The 21,139-nt window shown below is 46.6% G+C and overlaps 11 protein-coding genes across 11 annotated transcripts; 5 read left to right on the top strand and 6 right to left on the bottom strand.

The window, feature by feature from the left end:
* Positions 1–170: 170 nt before the first annotated feature.
* On the bottom strand, positions 171–1,050 carry CABS01_00597 (cutinase; the record flags this gene model as incomplete). The annotated part of the gene is made up of 3 exons (XM_060533978.1): positions 171–355; positions 430–547; positions 604–1,050. 3 exons carry the CDS (start codon positions 1,048–1,050, stop codon positions 171–173), a joined length of 750 nt encoding a protein of 249 aa, XP_060406492.1.
* Positions 1,051–1,657: 607 nt separating this feature from the next.
* CABS01_00596 (uncharacterized protein) lies at positions 1,658–1,969 on the bottom strand (the record flags this gene model as incomplete). The annotated part of the gene is made up of 2 exons (XM_060533977.1): positions 1,658–1,761; positions 1,813–1,969. 2 exons carry the CDS (start codon positions 1,967–1,969, stop codon positions 1,658–1,660), a joined length of 261 nt encoding a protein of 86 aa, XP_060406491.1.
* Positions 1,970–2,591: 622 nt separating this feature from the next.
* Positions 2,592–4,425, bottom strand: CABS01_00595 (uncharacterized protein; the record flags this gene model as incomplete). Its single annotated transcript, XM_060533976.1, has 4 exons — positions 2,592–2,685; positions 2,741–3,909; positions 3,972–4,035; positions 4,100–4,425. The coding sequence occupies 4 exons, from the start codon at positions 4,423–4,425 to the stop codon at positions 2,592–2,594; spliced, it is 1,653 nt and encodes a 550-aa protein (XP_060406490.1).
* Positions 4,426–5,851: 1,426 nt separating this feature from the next.
* Positions 5,852–6,047, top strand: CABS01_00594 (TAM domain methyltransferase; the record flags this gene model as incomplete). The annotated part of the gene is made up of 2 exons (XM_060533975.1): positions 5,852–5,901; positions 5,948–6,047. The coding sequence occupies 2 exons, from the start codon at positions 5,852–5,854 to the stop codon at positions 6,045–6,047; spliced, it is 150 nt and encodes a 49-aa protein (XP_060406489.1).
* A 1,884-nt stretch (positions 6,048–7,931) lies between these two features.
* Positions 7,932–8,529, top strand: CABS01_00593 (uncharacterized protein; the record flags this gene model as incomplete). Its single annotated transcript, XM_060533974.1, has 2 exons — positions 7,932–8,453; positions 8,509–8,529. The coding sequence occupies 2 exons, from the start codon at positions 7,932–7,934 to the stop codon at positions 8,527–8,529; spliced, it is 543 nt and encodes a 180-aa protein (XP_060406488.1).
* A 291-nt stretch (positions 8,530–8,820) lies between these two features.
* CABS01_00592 (uncharacterized protein) lies at positions 8,821–9,960 on the bottom strand (the record flags this gene model as incomplete). Its single annotated transcript, XM_060533973.1, has 4 exons — positions 8,821–9,229; positions 9,291–9,365; positions 9,439–9,672; positions 9,746–9,960. 4 exons carry the CDS (start codon positions 9,958–9,960, stop codon positions 8,821–8,823), a joined length of 933 nt encoding a protein of 310 aa, XP_060406487.1.
* A 1,336-nt stretch (positions 9,961–11,296) lies between these two features.
* Positions 11,297–11,890, top strand: CABS01_00591 (riboflavin biosynthesis protein RibD domain-containing protein; the record flags this gene model as incomplete). The annotated part of the gene is made up of 1 exon (XM_060533972.1): positions 11,297–11,890. The coding sequence occupies one exon, from the start codon at positions 11,297–11,299 to the stop codon at positions 11,888–11,890; it is 594 nt and encodes a 197-aa protein (XP_060406486.1).
* A 156-nt stretch (positions 11,891–12,046) lies between these two features.
* On the bottom strand, positions 12,047–12,259 carry CABS01_00590 (uncharacterized protein; the record flags this gene model as incomplete). Its single annotated transcript, XM_060533971.1, has 1 exon — positions 12,047–12,259. The coding sequence occupies one exon, from the start codon at positions 12,257–12,259 to the stop codon at positions 12,047–12,049; it is 213 nt and encodes a 70-aa protein (XP_060406485.1).
* Positions 12,260–12,593: 334 nt separating this feature from the next.
* CABS01_00589 (AFUA_2G17970 family ergot alkaloid biosynthesis protein) lies at positions 12,594–13,595 on the top strand (the record flags this gene model as incomplete). Its single annotated transcript, XM_060533970.1, has 3 exons — positions 12,594–13,041; positions 13,096–13,292; positions 13,353–13,595. 3 exons carry the CDS (start codon positions 12,594–12,596, stop codon positions 13,593–13,595), a joined length of 888 nt encoding a protein of 295 aa, XP_060406484.1.
* A 3,333-nt stretch (positions 13,596–16,928) lies between these two features.
* On the top strand, positions 16,929–20,359 carry CABS01_00588 (glycoside hydrolase family 2; the record flags this gene model as incomplete). Its single annotated transcript, XM_060533969.1, has 4 exons — positions 16,929–17,293; positions 17,351–17,473; positions 17,522–20,178; positions 20,235–20,359. The coding sequence occupies 4 exons, from the start codon at positions 16,929–16,931 to the stop codon at positions 20,357–20,359; spliced, it is 3,270 nt and encodes a 1,089-aa protein (XP_060406483.1).
* Positions 20,360–20,573: 214 nt separating this feature from the next.
* Positions 20,574–21,064, bottom strand: CABS01_00587 (uncharacterized protein; the record flags this gene model as incomplete). Its single annotated transcript, XM_060533968.1, has 2 exons — positions 20,574–20,726; positions 20,789–21,064. The coding sequence occupies 2 exons, from the start codon at positions 21,062–21,064 to the stop codon at positions 20,574–20,576; spliced, it is 429 nt and encodes a 142-aa protein (XP_060406482.1).
* Between the last annotated feature and the right edge of the window lie 75 nt (positions 21,065–21,139).

The following is a 21,139-nucleotide window of genomic DNA, read 5'->3' as shown; positions in this document are numbered from 1 at the left end:
GGTGCCCGATTCCGTTTCGCTCTTTGTGTGACACAATCGTTGGTATTATGTTGTCATTAGAATTGAGAGTTACTTAGGTAGGTTGTCGGCGTAGGAATCCTGAACTAAGAAATAGTATTTCCCTTAATCCAACCAAAGTCTCATCTTGGACATATAATCATTACAATGCTTTACGCAACGAGGCCAGCAACGAATGCAGCCGCGGCCGGGGCATCCTGCTCGTAGTTCCTGTGGTCGGCAGTGATGATGATACCGCCGTCGCAGATGTTGTCGCCGTCATGGCAAATAACCTTGACCTTGGAGGCAGGGATGCTGCCAACAGCCTGGCCATCGAACGGGTCGCCGAAGATGAGGACTACATAGTACAAGCTGTCAGCAAGCGGATCTCGAGAATATTCAGATTAGGAATTCTGTAGACTGTAGACATACCGGCAGAGACACGGGCGGTCTGGGCCGCGGTGAGCTTGGACGCAGCGTTGTGGACGAGCTGGCCACCCTGGCTGTAGCCGGACATGACGATCTTGGTGCTGGGACACTGGGTCACAGCCTGAGGAGAGCCTGTTAGCTTGAAGAAACACCCTGCATGAAGGGTCTTGAACTTACGCGAGCAACCAAGTTGGCCATGGTGGTGCTGCCAGCTGCGTCGCCGCCGGCGAGGAAGCCGAGAATGCTAGCGGAGTAGTCGACACCCTGGACAGCCAAGTTGGAGGTTCCGACGAGACTGGCAAGGGCGTTGAAGAAGACGGGTCCCTCGGAGCCAGCCTCACCAACGTTGCCGGACTGAGTGGTGCCACGGGCCCAGATCAAAGTAACCTTGCGGCAAGCCGTGCCGTCGGTGAGCTGGTTGAAGGTGTCGCCGTTGTACTGGCGCTTGGAAATCGCGGGGCTAAGAGCGGCGGTGTCTTCGGGCTTGACGGAGTAAGCGGCGTTGTAGTAAGCCTCAAGCTCGGCGATGGGGAAAGACCCAATCTCGCTGCGAGCGACGGGGACGCTCTCGAGAGGGGCAGCGAGGGCCGTGGAGGCCGCGAGGAAGAGGAGGCTGGCCTTCATTGCGACGGTTCGGGGACGATGGCAGCTGCTGGACCTGGGTTGCGTTGAGAAGCAGGAGGGACTTGTCGGGCTTGGGAGTCTGGAGCTCTGAAGATCTCTCCTGATGCTGGTGCCGGGGAACAGGAGCTACTTTATATGCCCTCAACTCCATCTCCCGCGACTACCTTATGCGGAGCTTCGCACCTGTTCATGATCGAGATGGGCGCGCCTCACGCGCCGGCAGGGTTGCTGGGCCAAGCCTTGGCTGTCGTTGTTTGCTTCAGTCCCTCTCTCAGTTTGCAATGCGTCGCAGGGCCAGGGCCAGCATCGACCATTGGTGTCCACCAACGGTGTAGCAGTGCGACTCGAAAGCTTGGCCCGAGCCCCATTTCGGCCAGTGCATGGCTTCTTGACGCCTGCCATCTAGTGCCATTGACCAGTCAGACGAGTGCAAAACCAGGAACGTCGGTCTTCGAAGAGGAAGCTGGGACGGCTGAAGCAAGTTTCCCCAATTTGTCCTGCAGATTGACTAGCCCACTATAGCACCTCGGCCCGCACCGGTCTCCGTTTGTGCAGCTGATATTGAGTTGTCAAAACTCTTGGATGTCTTAAGGGAATCGTCGAGGGGTCAGCAACGGCCACGGCCTGCGCGGATGACAGCTGTAGGTGAAGTCTGGAGTTGGAAGTGATCATCCTGACTCTGATAGTGACCCCATGGCGTCATGATGCAACTTGATAGGCCCGGCAGTTCGCAGTAAATCTCGGGACCGGGGGGGCGCCTACCAAGCCACCAACCTGTCATTGAGTCCCGTGGCAGCTGAGGGTTGCGTTGACCGGCTCCCAGACGGGGCCAATGTGACATCGCCTCGGGGATGTCGGCCGATTGAAGGTAAGCATATCGGCGTCGAATCCCAAATCGTAACGGAGTTCTGCCGCTCATCGCGGGGTAATCGAGGCACTTGTGATAGGAGTTTGGGGATTGGGTGTCACGAAGAACACGTGGGTTACGAGCCGAACATTGACCTTCCACTTTGACGGTGGAGTCCCGCCCCCAAGAGCTTGAGGGTGGGAGCTATGAATAATGATGTATGACCGCCGGGCGGTAAAGCAGCTTGGCAAGAGGAATCATTTGCTCAACTGGCGTAATTGATGGCCTCTTTGGGAGTTAGCTGAAAGTTAATCAGCGGGACCCGCCGAAAGCTTCGCATTGATTACATACTACAGGACAAAAAAAGAGTAATACGCGGTTTTGATTATGATATTGATAAGTTGCGCAATAGACAAGAGGTGGTTTTATTGAGTTTCACCTCATAGTCTTTGCGAGTTGCAAGTCAGGTTACGGTGGGGCTTTAATGAAATCCGGAACCAGACAAGAAGTTTCTTTTGTGGAGGTTTCACTCGTCCACAAAGAATCCAGAGCAGCGATGTCAATGTCGAGTGAGAAATAGTCCTCAAATAGCTCGCCACCATCAACAATTGGAAACCATATTCTGTCTCATTGGAGTAGACGTACTTCAACACAACGTATGCTTCCAATCCCACTTTAATGGCTCATCTCACCCTCAACCAATGATACTCTTAATGTCGAGTTCGATTGATGGAACTGCACTCGAGTCACCAGGCATAACAAACGTAATGTTCCAGAATTCAAATCCACTGCCTGATGTTAGTACGAAGTTCCGAGGGACTTTGGGAGATTGAGTGAACTCACTGAATAATTGAACAGGTACCGCCAACAAGGCCACAGAATCCAATTCCCGGCTGTGGATTCACCGAACCACTGACGCTAACTTGTATACCTTCAAGATCGTCTAACCCGGAGATATCTCTCTTCCCACCAAGTGGATTGGAGCTCACAAGAAATGTAAAAATACTGGTGGAATTACCGCGGGGGTATGACAGGCTGAGATGCCCAGGACTCACATCCACATTCAAAGCCTCTTCAGTGCCATGGAGAACGGCATAGCCGACGCTGCCGTCGTTCCTAGCCCACTGCACCACCGCAGTAGACCATTGAGAAGGATCTTCGCGAGGACCACCGAGTGTATCCTCATCATAAGACTCGGCTCCAATAGTGAGGTTGGCCGACAGCCAGGTCGTGATATTTCGGGGAACGGAATCGTGAGGGGGCGAGAAAGCGGCAGTCTCATACATGTGCTCACCAGGGAAAACGCTAAGCTTCTCCACAACGTCCGATGGTACAAGAGCATCATGGAAAGGTGCCAAGACAGAGATGAGCGGCGCGTATTCGAAGTCGTCTGCATGCGCCATGCTCCAGGTCTGTGAGATGCCAGGGGCCCTGTCTTTACCGACGAGAGACCAGATGTAAATGTTGATTATGGCGACATATTGGTTCATGTCGAAACCGTAAGTCCTATCCCATGGTCCAGCGACGTTGCGGAGGTTGGCATTGTACATGGCAGCAATGGATTCCCAAATGACTTTGATCATGCGACCACCATGCTGGCCCATCAGTGACGAGTCTGATGGCATGTACTTGGCCCATAGGGTAAGCGAATAGATGCTGACGCCTGCGTACGTTGGGCTGTTAAATTCAGAGAGTGTGCCGTTGCGGTCAAACAAGTCTAAGATCTCTTGGGCGTACATTTCGCCGGCAGCTGTCATGTTTGAGTCGTTGAGTGTACGACCTGTCCACCCGGTAGCAATGGCGCGCATGATGGCCGGGTTGCTGTAAGAAGGGTAGAGATTGTCGTCATCAACTCCACCAACACGGTAGCTGTCTCCGATGGTGTTGTTGTACATGCTCTCAAGAATAAGATCCTGTACGTCGCTTGAAAGAAGATGCCTAAACTCTTCATAAATGACGATGAGAGTTGTGCCAATGAAACCTCGCCAATTAGGGTCCCAAGTATTGTAAATCTTCAAAAACGGTCAGCGTCACAACCGAAACTTGGTATCTGCGCGAGGGGAAAGATACTTACGCTCTTGGGATACGCCGCTGTACCAACAGTTGGCTCCTCTGGATAAACAGTGTAGTCGCCATACCTGGATGAAACTTTGTCGTAAGGTGAAATTCATCTTGAGACTCTTGATGGCAGGGGGCACTAACCATTGTTCCTCGGGAATTTTCTTCTGATCTCGGATTACGTTCTTGATGATCTTGGTGGCATGAGCCACATCGTCGCCGATGTTACGCTGCAGGAGACCAGCTGCGTACCAGACTGAGGATCGTGTCTCGTGCTTTCCTGCCGCAAGTGGGTAGTAGAAGAAATGAAGATAGCCGGCTGCAGGGTCATAGATCTTATCTAAGAAGTCCATGGACTCGGTGAACAAGTCCTTTGTGAAGCCCGATAGCTCAACTGCAGTAGCCCGCTGCTTCAGGCCCAAGGCGCTGAGCAAGCCTACCGCAACGAGACTCTTTGTCGACAGCCACATTTTGATGAAGATAATATCCCAATCTTTTTGGGACGTGGATGAGAACAGCGCGTTGGAATATTGTTGCTACAAATCCGTTTAACTCCTCAACTTCACTTATAAATAATGTTTGAATCCGGCAAAGACCGGTACAGCAGTATCACAGGCCAGTGCCGGCTTCGGCGAGAGCGAGTCGTTCTCATGAGCGAACATCTCGGATCGTCTCCTCATAGTACATGCTATTGTTACTCCAGAGAGGGGGCCTTGTGGAGGCGTAGTGAATGGTGGGGGATCGTCCTTGGCTGGTGACGTGCCGATCTCGACGTTCCGACTAGCCTCTGTGTGCCTGTGCCGGTTCGTAGTGCGATTGTACATGCATGCCGTTTAACCGAGAAAGCCATGATAGTAATCATGGGTTTTCTCGTCCTAAGGTAGCTTGGAATCCTGCGATCGGCAGATAGTGCTCGGACTCCCGCATAGAAATACCGGTTTGATACACCGGGCGGTTCCGGGCCGGTTGCCCGATCGGTGGGAAGCCCGAAGCAGTCTTCTCAACATGAACCACTACCGGCATTCAATAAGCCGGTAGATAGAAAGCCCTCGAATCAGCGGTGGACCTATATTCAAGAACAACAGTTTGAATCGATTTTGTTAATTGATTGCACTAATATGGAAAAGAAGGAGGTATCTGGCAATTTTCTTTTCGCCGACTCTGGACAGGCCAATGTCCGGGGACGCCAAGCTGTCCAGTCGGTCGCTGTGGACTCTGCTCAAGTCACTCGACTGATCTAATCTAAGATTGCCAGAATTGGGAGCGATACACTCAGATCTGCCCTTTCTGCCGTTCGTTCGAGCATCTATCTGGCACAAGAATGAGGTTGCCTGAAGGAATTGCTAAACACGAGGAGAAGTAATACGGTAATAGACGTCCCACTTTAATGGCATTGTCAACCATCATCGACAATCCGCTTCATTTTCTGACATAGTTTAGGCACCTTGCAGTAGTATGAATGACTTCAGATACGGGTACAATAGTCAAGGCTGGGAAATTGGACATCGCATTCCGTTTTATTTTTATCCGAAATGGTTGTATCTGGCTCATCCCCAGATGCGCTGAGCTATGAATGTCTCTCATTAATGCAGAGAGCTTATTTCAGTACGTGACAACTAGCTTTGGATGCAAAAAGATTGAATGTATAGCCTTCTTGCAGCGAACGATTATTGGTGGTTCTGGCCAAGGCAGAAATGCTCAATACTAGGTCCTGGGAATCGATCTTTTTGCAACCTGGTTGAATTAGTACGTTGTCAACCTGTTTTGGATTCGATTCTTCTGGTAAAGCGTAGCTGACTATCTTTGGGCATGGGACCGAACGTGAAATTCGTGACAGATGACATTGGGGAGCCCTGGACTTATGACAAGCCGTTTGATTACATCCATAGCCGCATTATGGCGTCTTCCATCGGCGATTGGGAGAAATACATACAGAAATGTTTTGAGTTAGTCAGGGTCAGCCTTACTCGTTGCCTTGCTAAAAAATTCTAGCAACCTGAATGCTGGCGGGTATCAGGACCTCAATGAGTTCGACATCATTCCCACATCCGACGACGGATCGTTGAGGGAAGATTCCGCAATATGGAATTAATCTAAAATTATCAAAGAAGCTGCTGCGATATTTGGACGCCCATTAAGGGATGTTGTGGGACTAGCAGACCTGATGAAGGGCAATGGCTTCAGGGATGTCTACATCAAACGATATAGATGGCCAACCAACGTATGACCTAGAGACCCTAGGCACTAGGAGTTAGGACTTTGGAATAATGAGAACATCACATCTGGGTGGGAAGGCTTCTGTATGGCGCCGTTCACGAGGGCGAGGAACTGGACGAGGGAAGAAGTTCTGCTGCTCATGGACCAGGTTCGCTATGAGTTCAACGACAAAAGTATTCATACATACTTAAACATGTAAGCAGAAATTCTGAATCTCAGATAGACTCTTACTAACAGTGCTCAGATGGTCGATTCACGGCAGGAAGCCTACGGCAGAAGCGATAGGGTTTGGGGATGGCGACTGAGTGATTTGGCTAGTTGAGAATAATTCATCTGCCAATGCTGGTCTCTTTCCATTCTCATTTTCGAACTTATGATCACTCTCTCAAGTACAAAGCCGAATTGTGGCAGTTTCAGGCCGTAAAAGCTGCTGCGTGGGTTGCTAGTTGAGATTAAATTCAAGCCTGCATCTATAACGCAGTTCTGTTACATGTTGAGTCGTTTCAGACGGAGTTCTGACGAAGTTCTTCTGATGATTGCCCAGAAATATGTCCTAAACTTTCTTTCCTTGCTCAAGTATCAGACTTTCTTTGCGGTCTTTGCTCACTGGCCACTCTGTTCGCTAGTTGCACTGTCCTCATTGTCCACCTACAGCAACTTTGGTACTTGAGGCTGAGTGCTCAGTAACATTGTAAATGCGAATCCCACATGATTCGGACCATGGCAAATCTATTGTGCCCATTGATCTCATCGAACTTGTATCGTGTGGTTCTCTGAAATATCTATCTGATTGAGTTTCAAACAGAACATGCTGTGGCGCCTTTCTGTCAAGCTTGAATTAAGCATCTGGGGACTGAATGGTCTCGGTTCAGACTGCCGTCTCGGAGACTTGGCTGTCTAAACCTTATTGGATATATGCTTTTCGTCCAGTGTCGCAGCCTTGGCGGCTTCTTCCTGTCTGGGATGCGATACGTTCCCAAGTCAAAGTATATTCCGTGTGTCTCTTTTTCGGGGATTTGAGCAAACGCCCTTCCGATGTCGACATCCTCATGCGGGCTTTCTTTAGTCCCAACGCTGCGGTTCCGATATCCTCGGATTCCCCGATTTATGCTTATGGCGATCATTCTCCAGCTTCCTGTAGCTGGTCGTCCTTGCAGCTCGACGCCCGCCAATGACATGCGGTCCTGGGTTTCATCCTAAAACAACTTGCTCTGCTATCATCTGAAGTCAATTCCTCTTGGGTGTTCCCCAACGGACATTAGAGTTGGTGATTTTCCGCTGATCGCAGGGAATGTCTTGGCATTGGCACACCCCCGGAAACTGCAGACGAGTCGGAGTGTAAGCCAGATGACTCGCCTGATGCTGCTGACGACAGCTTCGTTGACCAGATGAGCCCGAGGCTGCATCATCAAGTCAAGATTACACTATCACTGACTGTCGGAACCTTCTAGCCAAGTGAACTAGGTTTGACTGCGACGTTTACATTGTCTGAGATGCCGCTTCGTCAGGGACCACCTCACGAGACCGGCCACTAAGCCTCTGAGTTGCTGACTCTTCAGCATCTCTTTTCGATCAAAGAAGATGAGTATAAAACCGTTGGTAAATCCAACTGCATTCCATGTTCTATTCAGATCATCGCACCACCCAATCATTACTTTACTGTCTCTTCCACAACATCCGACAGGATTCGGATCTCTATCACTTTACTTACTTAATCTCATAAGACAATCATTCAACCTGACTCCTTGAATCGTTCAAGATGCGCCTTACACTCGCTTTACTTCTCTTCTTGGTTGTTCTCACTGTGGCTCTTCCAGTAGCCAATCCCGCCAATAATAAATCCTCCACCACCAAGGCAACTACGAAGGCAACCACTAAAGCACCCACTAAGGCAACAAACACAAAGCCATCTTCTGATAAGAAGAAACTTGAGAAGGGCATCAAAGATAATCTTAAAGCCGGCGACAAGGAGATCTCTGCCACTGAGAAGGCACAGAACGCTGCGAAGAAGAACGACGCCAAGGGCCTGAAGAAGGACGAAAAGAAGATCAATAGCGCATTGGATGAGGCAACCAAGGATCGTCAGAAGAACCAAAAGATCGCTGGTAATAAGGACCCTGCCCTGACCAAGGGACTGGGAAAGGTCGAGAATGCGCAGAAGGGTGCGAAGCAGACAGTCAATGGCTTGACTGGCGACCCTAAGAAGGACAAGGGGTCGTTGGATAAGCTCGATGCTACTTTCAAGAAGGGCAAGAAGACTAATGAGGAGAACCTTAAGGAGGTAAGTTATATCGATCATGATACCTCGGCGTTTCTGACTAACGCCGCTCAATCAGGCCAAGAAGAACTTCAACTAGTCCCATGGCATTGACTGTGATAGATTCAAATGCTTGGTCTATCATTGCAGAAGACATGCAAAGTCCCTGAATTATTTAGTTACAAAGGGATCAGAGAGAAGCATCAGTTGGGAAGCAATTAGATCAATTTTAAAGGCACAATGAATCCATTGGACACTCAAAGAAGATTCGTGGAAAATTATTTTGAAGCTAATTCCATCGGTTACCCAAGTGCTCTTGATATATAACGCTGATGGCTCCCCATATGCAAGCCATTCATCTTCAACTGCATTGATATACCGTGGGAGGTATTCAAAACGTTCCTTGAAAGTACTCCGCGACCTGGGGTGGGAGCTGGCGATACGCTTCAAGCTTTGCATCGACGATAAGATCTTCAAGAGTTGCCTTCTCGTATCCTTGGACCTCCCAGATATCGGTTCCAACCATTTTAGCTTGCTGGCCAGTGCCCCATATCTTACGGCAGTACCAAGCCAGGGTGAAGAGACTACCTGATTTAAGCCCTTCTTCGACTTCGGAATTGACTCTCTCAAGACTCAAGGAGGAGAGACGAGGAGGAACGCCGTGCTTCTTTTCCAACGTGGTAGCAACATGTTCTCCAGTGACCTTCAACTCTGAAATTGAGATTGACCTATTTTGAAGCTGAGCAATTGGTGTCGAAGCGAAGATAGCAGCATATGCCGCGGCCACGTAATTTCTAGTGCTAATCGTCACATTGTTAAGCATTCGAATTTGCTCAGATTTCAGCATCAGCCGCGACTTACCATAAGTCCACAACCTCCTTGGCACTGTTTCCCGAGTATACGATTCTGTTACCGGGCAAGTCTACACCCATGCCACTGTTATGTCGATATTCTAGTCAGCCGAGATGAAGTTCAAAGGTTGAACGCGAGCAATAGAGGGTGATCTTACGGAGTGTTCAGTGCAAACTCTGCAAAGTTTCCAAGCAGTACCAGCGACGTTGGTATACCAGCGGCGATAGAAGCTTCCTCAACTTGGCGCTTAGCCTTGTTGACGCCGATCTTCAACCCTTGTTCGTCGTATCGACCCGCGAGCTCCGACGGCGAAAACAACTTGACTTCCGTCTTGGGTATGGCACTGATAAAGGCATGCTGTCGCTCAACGCCTTCGTGCCCGACCAGGGAGCTGTAAGACTGTCAGAGCGTCTGGTCGGGATGGGCTGGACCCGAATGATATCTCGAGGCCGAGAAGTACTTACATTACGATGTCAATGTCATGTAGGGCATCAACGAGGGCTTTCTCGTCGTCGACATCCACCTCCACACTGGTGACGGAGGCGGGTAGGCTTGAGATATCGGATCCTGGTCGGTAAATGATTCGAATTGGTGCCCCTGATGCAATCAAGGCTTCGGTTATCTTGGAACTTGCCCAGCCTCGATGGCCGTAGATGGCGATACGATTGAAAGACGGCATATTGGGACTGAAAGATGAGAATTGCCAATATTATCTGGCTGAGTAGTTTAGGGAAGTATGTAATGGGGTTACCTTAGTTACCTGGATAGCCGAACTAGTGGCAGCAAGGCAACTTACTTTATCTATCAGTTTACCAGCGTACATCTGTGTTTCAAAGCTATCACTTGAGTTATCATCTGTGAGACCTGACTAGAAGCAAGATTGGTCATTCTTGGTGGTGGGACTATGGAGAACTTTCCGGTCTCTTATTAACGAAAACGAGGTGCATTGGCCGCCGTGCCACCTCCGTCATGGTAGATGGTGATTCCCATGCACCCGACATCCCCGCTCGCTGTGTAACCAGCAGGAACAGCGGTTTCTCAATCGTATCTGTGGAACAAGACTGATTCAATTGGTCAACCTTGGGTGCAAATAACCGTAGCCGGTTCTGAGCAAATTTTGCCTCTGTATACTAATGGGGAACAGTGGGTGCATTCCGTCGATTAATAATTTGCAGGCATTAGTCAAGATGACACTACCCGGGCGTGTTTGCTTCCGATGGACTGTAGTCTTCGTTCCACTTGGCCGAAGGTAGATCAGAGTCATCATAATCTACTGTATGTAAAGTAGTTAACAGCCGGGGTTTTGTTCAGCAAAGAGGGCATTGAATATTCAAGTTATTGAGATTTGTTTTCTCAAGGTCATCCTGGTAGAAATGCAGACGTCAAGAGGCTGAGATACAAGGAGAGTCGACGACAACTGTAGTATAGCAGCAATTCAAACGATTTTTATGCTATGTAGTACATCAGTAATTCACGAAAAATGAAAGTCGGCCGATAATCGGGCTTCCAACGTCGCGATTTCGGTCGTGCAAGTTTCACGAGCCACAAGAAGATTACAAATCATTAAACAACCCTTCGCTGTCCGCCAAGGTGAAACGGCCACGACTAGAGTCATCTCTCACCGAGTTCTTCACCTTAGACTGTATAGAAAATCTCAGGTAAGCATGCCTAGTACGTTCCGGATTTCCTCCCACTCAGTCTCCCATCCGGCAGCGGCAGCCGAGTGTAAGCTACGGCCGCCCTCGCATCGCCGCGGTCCGCTTCGCAAATCAGCAGAGGCCGCGCACGAACGGTTGGAGGAAATGACATCACATGGCACCCCAAGGCTCGGATGTCCGTTTGTCGTGCCAAGGATGGCATCTGCTTCAGCGTCTCTTTGCCAATGTTTTCGAGTTGGCAGGTGATGAGAGATCAGATTGTGATCGTGCATTTATAAGGGATCTCCTCTCGTTTCCTAACTAGAAAGCAAGTGCATCGTGATAGCATCCCACGCAGTTTGACGTCTATACTTCAAGATGAAAGAACCGCAGCGACGTTTACGATACAATGTCGCCATATCACTCGATGGCTTCATCGCGCCTCCAGATGGGTCAACAGATTGGATCGTACAAGACGACAACATCGACTTTCAAGCACTTTATGCCCAGTTCGACACGTTTGTTATGGGCCGCAAGACATACCAGTGCATGTTCGCTATGGGCGAGCAAAACCCTGTACGACGATACCCAAAGCAGAAACTGGTTGTTGTTAGCAGGACTCTGAGGAGCGACGATCACCCGAGTGTGACTATCGTATCGCGCAACTTCACCGGCTACGTGGCGGACCTCAAAAACGCGGAGGGCCGGGACATCTGGCTCATGGGCGGCGGGCAGCTGGCGGGGCCGTGTCTGGATGCGGGGATCCTAGATTCCGTCGAGACCGCGATCATGCCCGTGATGCTGAGGAAAGGAACCAGAATGCTGCCGGACTCGGCGCTCACGCCGCTTGGGGGGTTCAAGTTGGAATTGGTGGATTGCAAAAAGTTGGACAAGAGTGGCATTGTGAACTGCAAGTACAATGTCAGCAGGGGAATGGCTGCGTCTCTGGGTGAAGCATTATCATTCTGTTGAAGGGAGGCAGTGGACATGAAAAAGGTTCCGATATACCCTCACGCGGTGAAACTCCCCCAACCATCGTGCAAAGTTATTGTTCAAAAGTTACTTGAGTTGCTTGGAGGCGGAAGAATGTTATTTTGACTTCAAAATTTTGTAACTCATTCAATGTCTTTATGTTTCCCATGCGCCTGCCTGTCTATGATTTCTTGGTAGAAATGAAGAGGCCTTGTGCGACCTGGAAATACTAGACCTTGTGGTAGTCTGTTGTGGAGCACCACCATCAAACAAGTCGGCGGTTGGTAATGTCGAGATGAGGTTGGCAACAGAAACCTTCGCAACCAACAGCGCCCCTGAAGCCTGCATCTGCAGAAATGACGTGAACATATTTGGCGTGTTGAGGGGTAAGTGAAAAACAAACGAGCCGCTCCGTCGGTGCCAAATCTGTCCGAGCGCGTGCCTTCATCCCTCGAAGACCACTACCAAGATTTTTAATCTTGCGCAGAACGATCTGGCAAGACAACGTTCAAAGGATTCAAGTTCGCGTTTTAGTCGAACGAAGGCTTAAATCCGTAGCGCAAACACCATCTTACCTCCGCTATTTCCTCACCATTGACTTCAATTTGTTCTAAGGTAGGGGTGCACTGCGCCTAAATACCTCGGTTCGTGACCATCAATACTTCAAATCGATTGAGCAACTATCGAACTCTTTGAAATCAAGATGGCATTAAACCAATCCAAAAAAGTCTTGATTCTAGGAGGTACCGGGAAAGTCGGCCGTCAGATCACAAAACTCTTCGCGACCACATCCACACTCACTTTTCAAGCCTCCCGAAACGGAGCTGTCACCACGGAGCCGGACGCCGGCAATGTCAAGCCTATTGCCTTCGATTGGGGGAACGAAGAGACATGGACGGCCGCGCTAGACCTTGGCGCGACAAGCATCTTTCTGGTGGCTCCGCCGGTCATGGACATGCTCCCACCGATGCAGGCTTTCATCGACCAAGCACGGCGGCAAGGCCCGACCACTAGATTTGTGCTGCTGAGCGGGAGCCTCACAGAACCTGACATTAACGGTTACGCGATGGGCCGACCGCATGCGTACTTGAAGGAACTTGGCGACATGGGCCAGATAGAATGGGCTGCGCTGAGGCCGACGTGGTTTCAACGTGAGAATCTGGACTGTGTCCTGAGAGAAAACCAACGAGCTGACATAAAAGAAGAAAACTTCGCGGAACAAGACAATCACCGGCTAGCGATTCGGAGTGAAAGCACGATTTACTCCGCTACGGCGGACGGAAAACTTCCTTGGGTCGCAGCGGAGGACATTGCGGCCTGTGCATTCCAGCTACTCACCCAAGAAGATGCGCCAAATGACGAGTATCTCATTTTTGGCCCTGAGCTGCTCGGCTACGATGACGTGAGTACCATAAGCCGGCCTGAACCCATATAACGATATTTTTTCTAAAGCACATAGCAGATCGCAGCTATACTCTCCGAAGTTTTGGGTCGAAAGATTGTTCACAAACGTCTCTCGGTGCAGGGACTCGTTGAGCGCTACGTCACTCAGGGCATGCCGCGGGACTACGCGGAGATGATGGGCGGGTTGGACACGGCTATCAAGAAGGGGGAGGATATTCTGCCAGCAGCTCCCGCTATTCTGCCACCAAGTGTAGCTACAGCCGCCACACGACCGCCAGTCTCGGGCACATACGTAAGCTAGGCTCTACGTAGTTAGTATTTAAATAGATTAGACTAATTAGAGGCTATTAATTAATTTATAATTAATTAAATTATTTTAATAAAAAGTATAATAATTAATAAATTAACCTAATTTAACGTAATTAACGAAGTAGCTTAATTAATTACTTAATTAACTACTTAATTACTCTATATAGCCTATAGCCCGTAATTTAGTAACTTTTTTTACTTTAGCTTCGTACTCTATTTTAGCTTTATACTTATTAATAAGTCTATTTATCTTACTTTTTATTATAAAATTAATATTATAAGCGCAATCTTCGTTAGTTAGATCCTATAATACGTTTAATTATATAAAATTACTAATTAATTAAAATCGTAATTTTATAAACGTTAATAGCCGAGGAGCCTTTATAAAATTAATTATATTACTATTAATTATATTAATTATTTTATTAATAATAACCCGCTAGTATTTCTATTATATTTTTATATTAAGTTTATATATATTAAAATTATATATAATTTTAAGGCCTTATTAAGTAGAAGTAGCCCTACCTAGCGCTAGAAGTATTATTAATAAGAATAATATTAGTATAAGTACTACTTTTATACGTTTAATAGCTTCTTTATATTTAAATATAGAGGGCTTTTATTTAAAAAAAGTACTTTAATTAATAACTAGCTTTTTTAATTTACTTATTATAATTATTATAATACTTATTATAAAGCCTTATAAAAGACCCTTACCTCGGATTTATAGGGGATTAAATAAGGGAATAAAAATATTATTATTAATAATAAGCTCTGAGTATTACTAGAACTAATATAAATAAATTTCTTTTAATAATATTAGCGTACTATTCTTAATATATTACTAAAGGACGTAGTAATAAAGTAGCCTATAAGTAGTTCGAATTAAGTAGTATACGTACTTTTTTAATAACTTTTTTAATAAACTTAAATTTAGCTATTTACTTAGTATACTAAGTTTTTATAAAAGTTACTTAAGAGTATTATAATATATATACGGACGTACTTTTTTTTTTAAATAATTCTATAATAATATTTAATACCTTAGCTTAGTAACGGGTTTAATAAGTACTAATTATAACTACTTAACTTATTTAAAAAATAATTAATTTATTAAATACGGTTTTAAAATTACCTATATAATAATAAACTCGTATTTTAATACTCGTATATAAAGATTCGATAATTAACGTAGTTAAGTAACTAAAGTACTTAATTTAGTTAATTTAAATAAATATAAGTTTTTTATACTACGGTTTAAATTAAGTATTAATAATATAATTAATTACTACCGTAGGGTACTTAATAATCTAAAATTTAAATAATTAATTATAATATATAGTTATTAATTAGCTATAAAAGAGATTATTTTAATCCGTAAGGAATTATTAAAAATAAGAGTTATATATAATTATATTAATCTCCTCCTTCGTAACTAGGCCAAAGTAATACTTAGTCCGGGTTAGTATATTAAAATTAACGTATTAATAATAAAATACGTGCGGTACTATTTTAAATTAAGTATTATTATTAAAGGTATTAAGTAGAGTAATCTTATAATTTATATATATAACTTACGAAAAAGAAATTTTATAAGCCTAGAGTAATATTAATAACTAGTTAATAACTTAATAATAATTAGCTTCTTTTTTATTAAATAGAAAGTAGCTTGTAATTTAGAAAGTATAATTATTATTAATTATTTTATAAATATTAAATAATAATATATTAAATCGGTTAGTTTTATATATAAAATCTATTAATAAAATATCTAAATATTATTAAAATAGAGAAATTATAATAATAAGTACGATATATAAGCTCGTAATATAGCCCGCGTTATTACGTTAAAAGCGGTACTAGTACTTTATTAAATTATATAATTAATTAAATAACTACTTAATAAGGGTCCTATTACTTAATTTATTATAATAATAAGTAGCTAATATATTAAGTATATTACGGGCGATAATACTATTATAATTATTACTTTTTAATTATAAGCTTAAAAAGATTTAAATAAGTTAAATACCCTTATTTTATTAATTAACAATTTAGTCCTTTTTATTATATAGTAGCGTATAATAATAATATATAAAAGCGTTAGTATTACTAAATAAATAGTTATAATAATTATAAAAGTTATTAATAATAGGATAAAAAAGCTAATTACTACTTAAAAAGCTAGTAATAATTTATTAATAATAGTTTATAAATAAGGTTAAGGATTTATAATACTTATTTAAATAAGTTAATTTTATAAAGCGTTATTATTTTTAATTATAATACGGGCTATAAGTATAATAATAAGTAATAATAATTAGTACTTTAATAAAAAGCTTATATTAAATAATTCGGATTATAAAACTAGCTTTATAAGTAGCCTTATTAAGTACTACTCTAATCTTAAGTAAGCTAAAGAAGCGCTAGTTATAAAATAAGTAATTATATTTTACGTAACCGTAATTATTATAATTAATAATATATTAATAAATAAAGGGATCGTTAACTTTATAATTATTCTCTTTTTATAGTATATTAACGTTAAGAATAGCTTTAATTAGTAGTAGCGGTAGTAATAGCGACGGCGAGGTTAATAAAGTAGTAGTTATAGGTGGGTGGGTAGGTAGGTAGGTAGGTAGGTAGGTAAGTGGGTAGGTAAGTGGGTGGGTATGGGCAGCTAGGCTCCGTGGTCAGAGGTAGGGGCGGTCGTAGCCACACTTGGGGGCAGGATATCGGCAGCTGCTGGCAGGATATCCTCGCCCATCAAGAACGGGAGTGAGAACCGGACGAACAGTGTCGTCCTTGCGGTGACTGGAAAGCAGCCAAGGAAGTTCCGTGAGTTTGCAGAGAGAAACAAGGCAGTCTGGGCGCAAGATGTCTGAAAGCATGTTCACAACAGGGGCTCCTCAGGCTTGAAGTGAGAATTGGCTCACCGAACTCAGGTGAGAAGGATGAGTGCATGCGGCAGTGACGCTGTAAGATGCCTTCCGCCCTTGCTCATACTATCTGGTCGCTCCACCAGACTTTCGTTCTCGGCGAGCATTCCATGTCGCCTGTACTTACATAAAAACGAGTAATAGGGGAAAAAGGTTTCGTTTTCAGTCAGCAAACGCCGCCGTTTTCAGCCGAAAGCTAATACAGCTTGTCCTCGCGTGCGGGGATGTGCGCTAAGGTTGAAACAAGTCATGAGATCACAAAGCCTCCCTGCGTGCCTGAAAGTCCGCGACATGAAATGCAAGCTCATTGTCCTTTTTACAACACCTACCTAATCAGATTGCCCAAACTCCAGTTCGAATGACTTGCGCATGAATCCCACGATATGGACTCATCATTTGTCGCGATTGAGCATGAAATGCCGGGGAAGGCCGGCGGCCGGGGTGATGCCCGGAGCCCGGAGGAGGCGGCGAATCCATTGACGTACCCCAAGGCAGCCGAGCCATTCAGTCAGGACCTCTTCAAGAACCCAACGTCAGAATATAGAGGGTGCCCTTTGTGGTCATGGAATACGAAGCTGGAAAAGAAGAAGCTCCTCCGCCAGATTGACCATCTCAGTGAGATGGGCATGGGGGGTTTTCACATGCACGTCCGGACCGGACTGGATACCGAGTATATGGGTCCGGAGTTCATGGATCGTGTGCGGGACTGCGTGGAGTATGCGGAGAGTAAGGGCATGCTCGCCTGCTTGTAAGGAACCGCAAATCCCGATCATTGTTCAATGGGGTTGCTGACGACACTCATCAGATATGACGATGATCGGTGGCCCTCCGGCGTTGCTGGAGGCAAGGTAGTAAAGCAGTACCCAGAGCATAAGACGAAGCACATTCTGTTCACGCCGTATCCATATGGCTCAGTTGAGCTCGGCGGGTAAGTCTTCAGGCCATTCTTCTTGTATCCATTTAACGCGAGTTTTAGTGGATGCGCCCCAAGTTCAGCACAGGCCTGCCGGAGTGAAGAGGGATACCTCTTGGCACGATTCTCAATCACACTCGATGAGAATGGGCGCCTGAAATCGAACAAGAAACTCGAAGAAGGTGAGGATGCTGAACCAGGCGGTAGAGTCTGGTACGCATATGTCGAGATCAATCCCCCATCATCTTGGTTTAACGGACAGACCTACATCGATACGATGAGCACTGAGGCCATGAACCGCTTCTTAGAGAGCACCCACGAGGTTTACAAGGATAAGATTGGCGACAAATTTGGCACGACAGTGCCCTGCATCTTCACCGATGAACCTCAAGTAGCTATCAAGACACAACTTTCCAGCCCGACTGGAGTGGAAGATGTCTTTCTTCCATGGACAGCAGATCTACCCGACACATTCAAAGCGACGTATGGTGAGGGTGCAGATCTCGTGGCCAACATTCCGGAATTGCTGTGGGATCTCCCGGGGGACACCCCAAGTTTATCCCGCTACCGATTCCACGACCATGTCAGCGAAAGATTTGTTACCTCATTCCTCGATCTGCTGGCAAACTGGTGCAGAAAGAACAAGATCATTCTGAATGGCCATATGATGGAGGAGCCCACCCTGCGTTCTCAAACAACTGCCCACGGCGAAGCAATGCGCTGCTACCGAAACCAGACGCTTCCCGGTATGGACCTTCTGAACGACTGGGTCGAGTATAATACCGCGAAACAGTGCACGAGCGTCGCCCGCCAGAACGGTGTTCGCGGCGCCATGAGCGAGATCTATGGGTGCACCCACTGGTACTTCACCTTTGAAGGGCACAAGGGCTGCGGAGACTGGCACGCGGCTCTCGGCATCACGTTCCGCGTGCAGCACCTCAGTTGGGTCAGCATGGCGGGCGAGGGCAAGCGCGATTATCCAGCCAGTATCGGGTACCAGAGTCCATGGTATAAGGAGTACGGCTACGTCGAGGACCATTTCGCCCGTGTTGGTGTTGCCTTGACGCGCGGCAAGGCCGTCACGCGAGTTGGTGTGATCCACCCCATCGAGAGCTTTTGGTTGTGCTTCGGTCCCAATAATAGCGGTGACGATGAGATCGGTCGCCGTGATCAGGCTTTCGCCGAGCTCACAAACTGGCTGCTGCATGGGTTGGTTGACTTTGACTTCATCTCCGAGAGCCTTCTCCCGAATCAAATCGGTGAAGATATCTCGAAGCCTCTCAAAGTTGGTCAGTGTGAGTACGATGTCCTCATACTGCCGAACCTACGAACTATTCGGTCATCGACCTTCGAAGTTGTGAAGAAATTCGCTGCAGCTGGGGGTACCGTCATAATCGCTGGTGACGGCCCGGTTCTTATTGATGCTCAGGCTGCACCGCCGAATCTTAGCCTGGACATCGAGCCGTCGGTCAAAGTGGCTTGGGGTCAAGGGGATATTCTCTCTGCGGTATCTCAGAACCGTGACTTGAAGATCGACTTGAAGGATGGGGGACCCTCCGATACCCTTCTCTATCAGATGCGCCAGGATGAGGATGAAAGATTTGTCTTCATCTGCAACACCGATAGGAATAACCCATACGACACGCTGGTCAACATTAAGGGCGACTGGGATGTGGAGGTTTTGGATACCTTCACCGGCTCAACTCGTCATCACAAAGCTCGTTATGAAGGTGGTTGGACCATCTTCGATCACAGATTTGAAGGCTGCGCAAGCCTACTTTTGAGACTCTACCCCGTGCCAGGGGAGGAACTGTCTTTCGTCAGTATCGAAGAAGCAGTAGCACTAACCCCAGCCCAACACGCGCCTGCTGAAATCAAGCTCGAAGAAGTCGTGCTTTCGGAGCCAAACGTTCTGATGCTTGATTACGCGCTGTACAGAATCGACGATGACCCATGGGAGGACTCTGAACGACAAGAAATCCTCAAGATCGACAATGAGATTCGAGGACGTCTGCGCATCCCAGCTAAGGGTTCCGCCTGGAAGCAGCCCTGGTCCGTCCCGCAGTCGGAGCGAGCAGCAAAGGTCTATGTTGACCTCAGGTTCGAATTTGATTCCACCGTCATTATTAAGACTCTAGCCTACCTCGCGATGGAAAATCCCGAAAACGCAAGAATCACCATTAATGGCAACAAACTCCTAGTCGAGGAGAAAAGGCTTTCTTGGTGGGTCGATGAGGATATCAAAACCATTTCGATCCCGAAGAGAACGATTCGCAAGGGGAAGAACATCATCGAGCTCAGTATGCCCTTTGGTGTTTTGACAAACCTGGAGAGGATTTACTTACTTGGGAGCTTCAGCGTCGAGCTGAAGAACAATCTGCCTATACTATGTGAACGAAGACAGAGCTTGGGTTGGGGCGATGTGGTTACACAAGGTCACCCATTTTACGCTGGTAACGTGACTTACAACTGCAGCTTCTCACTGAAGTCTCGCTCGACTGTCACCCTCTCGATTCCAAAGTTTGCGACGCCCGTCATCAAGGTTCAATGGAAGGGGAACAACGGGCACATTGCCCTACAGCCAAGGAAGCTAGACCTTGGGCAGCTAGAAGCCGGCAAACACGAAATCTCGATCACAGCCTTCGGTTACCGGTACAATTCATTTGGTCATATACATCTCACAGAAGGTGTCTTTGGATGCTGGCCTGATATGTGGCGAAGTAAGTGATCTAGTGGTAATCGTTGTATGGCAGCATGCTAACATAATCCTCAACAGCTGGCGGATGGGCTTGGAGCGAGGAGTATCTGTTGAAGCCTACCGGAGTCCTGGAAAAGCCTTCCTTGATTGTGGAATCTAAGGCCGGCGAGGGGAGTGAAGAGTGGATTGTCTTGGCCGAATAAGTATCTCAGCCTTGGCTTTTTTCCAACCGCGATCAAGGAGGATGAGCAAAATTGTACGGTCATTTAGTCATAGGTGTTATTGGTGATGTTTTACTGTAATACTACTTTTCTGAACGGAAAATGAGAACCGGAATGTCCTGTCGAGACTGAAGAGAAGCAGCCCCATTATACATCTTGCCGTTTTCCAGCTGAGCATCGTGTGTCGCAATTGTATTCATCCACTGACACCCCTAACCTGGAGAGCCATGACAACGCTTCCATTAGCACCGACATCTACAGACACGCCAACCCTATCAGATGTCTGGGGCAACGAATCTGCCGAGAATAGTGTACCGTTGCCGATGAGATCAAGGTATGTTCCGGCGACCTGATGTTGTCTGTCAGAATTGTATTTTACAGACACTGCAAGCGTGTGAAGCGTTCACTTACACCGAACAGAGATAACGGTTCGGCTGCTTGATAACAGACGAGACTGCCGTTGCTTGCGCTGCAAGGCTCGTAGCCACGGATGGCGACTTCTTTGACAGGAGTTCCGACGGTATTGAATGGATAGCAGGCTAAACTTCCCGTAATGATGTTGCCGTACCCGTTGATGCAGCCAATTCTTTGGCCGTTCTGAAATGCAAGAAGCTCAAACGTCCTTGGGAGTGTTGCAAACGCGCCGTAGATGGAGCTAAGCGTCAGGACAATGGATTTCAGTTGCATTTTGAAGTATCAGGTGGGATATTGGTTTGAAGAAGTATCAAGTCCCAACTATCTTTTGGTGGTACTTTGCCTTTC

The sequence above is a fragment of the Colletotrichum abscissum genome (genome assembly GCF_030869225.1).
Source record: "Colletotrichum abscissum strain IMI 504890 chromosome Unknown Scaffold_1.1, whole genome shotgun sequence".
Lineage (NCBI taxonomy): Eukaryota > Fungi > Ascomycota > Sordariomycetes > Glomerellales > Glomerellaceae > Colletotrichum > Colletotrichum abscissum.
Note: the sequence above shows the minus strand (reverse complement) of the source record. Positions and strands in the feature narration are given on the sequence as shown.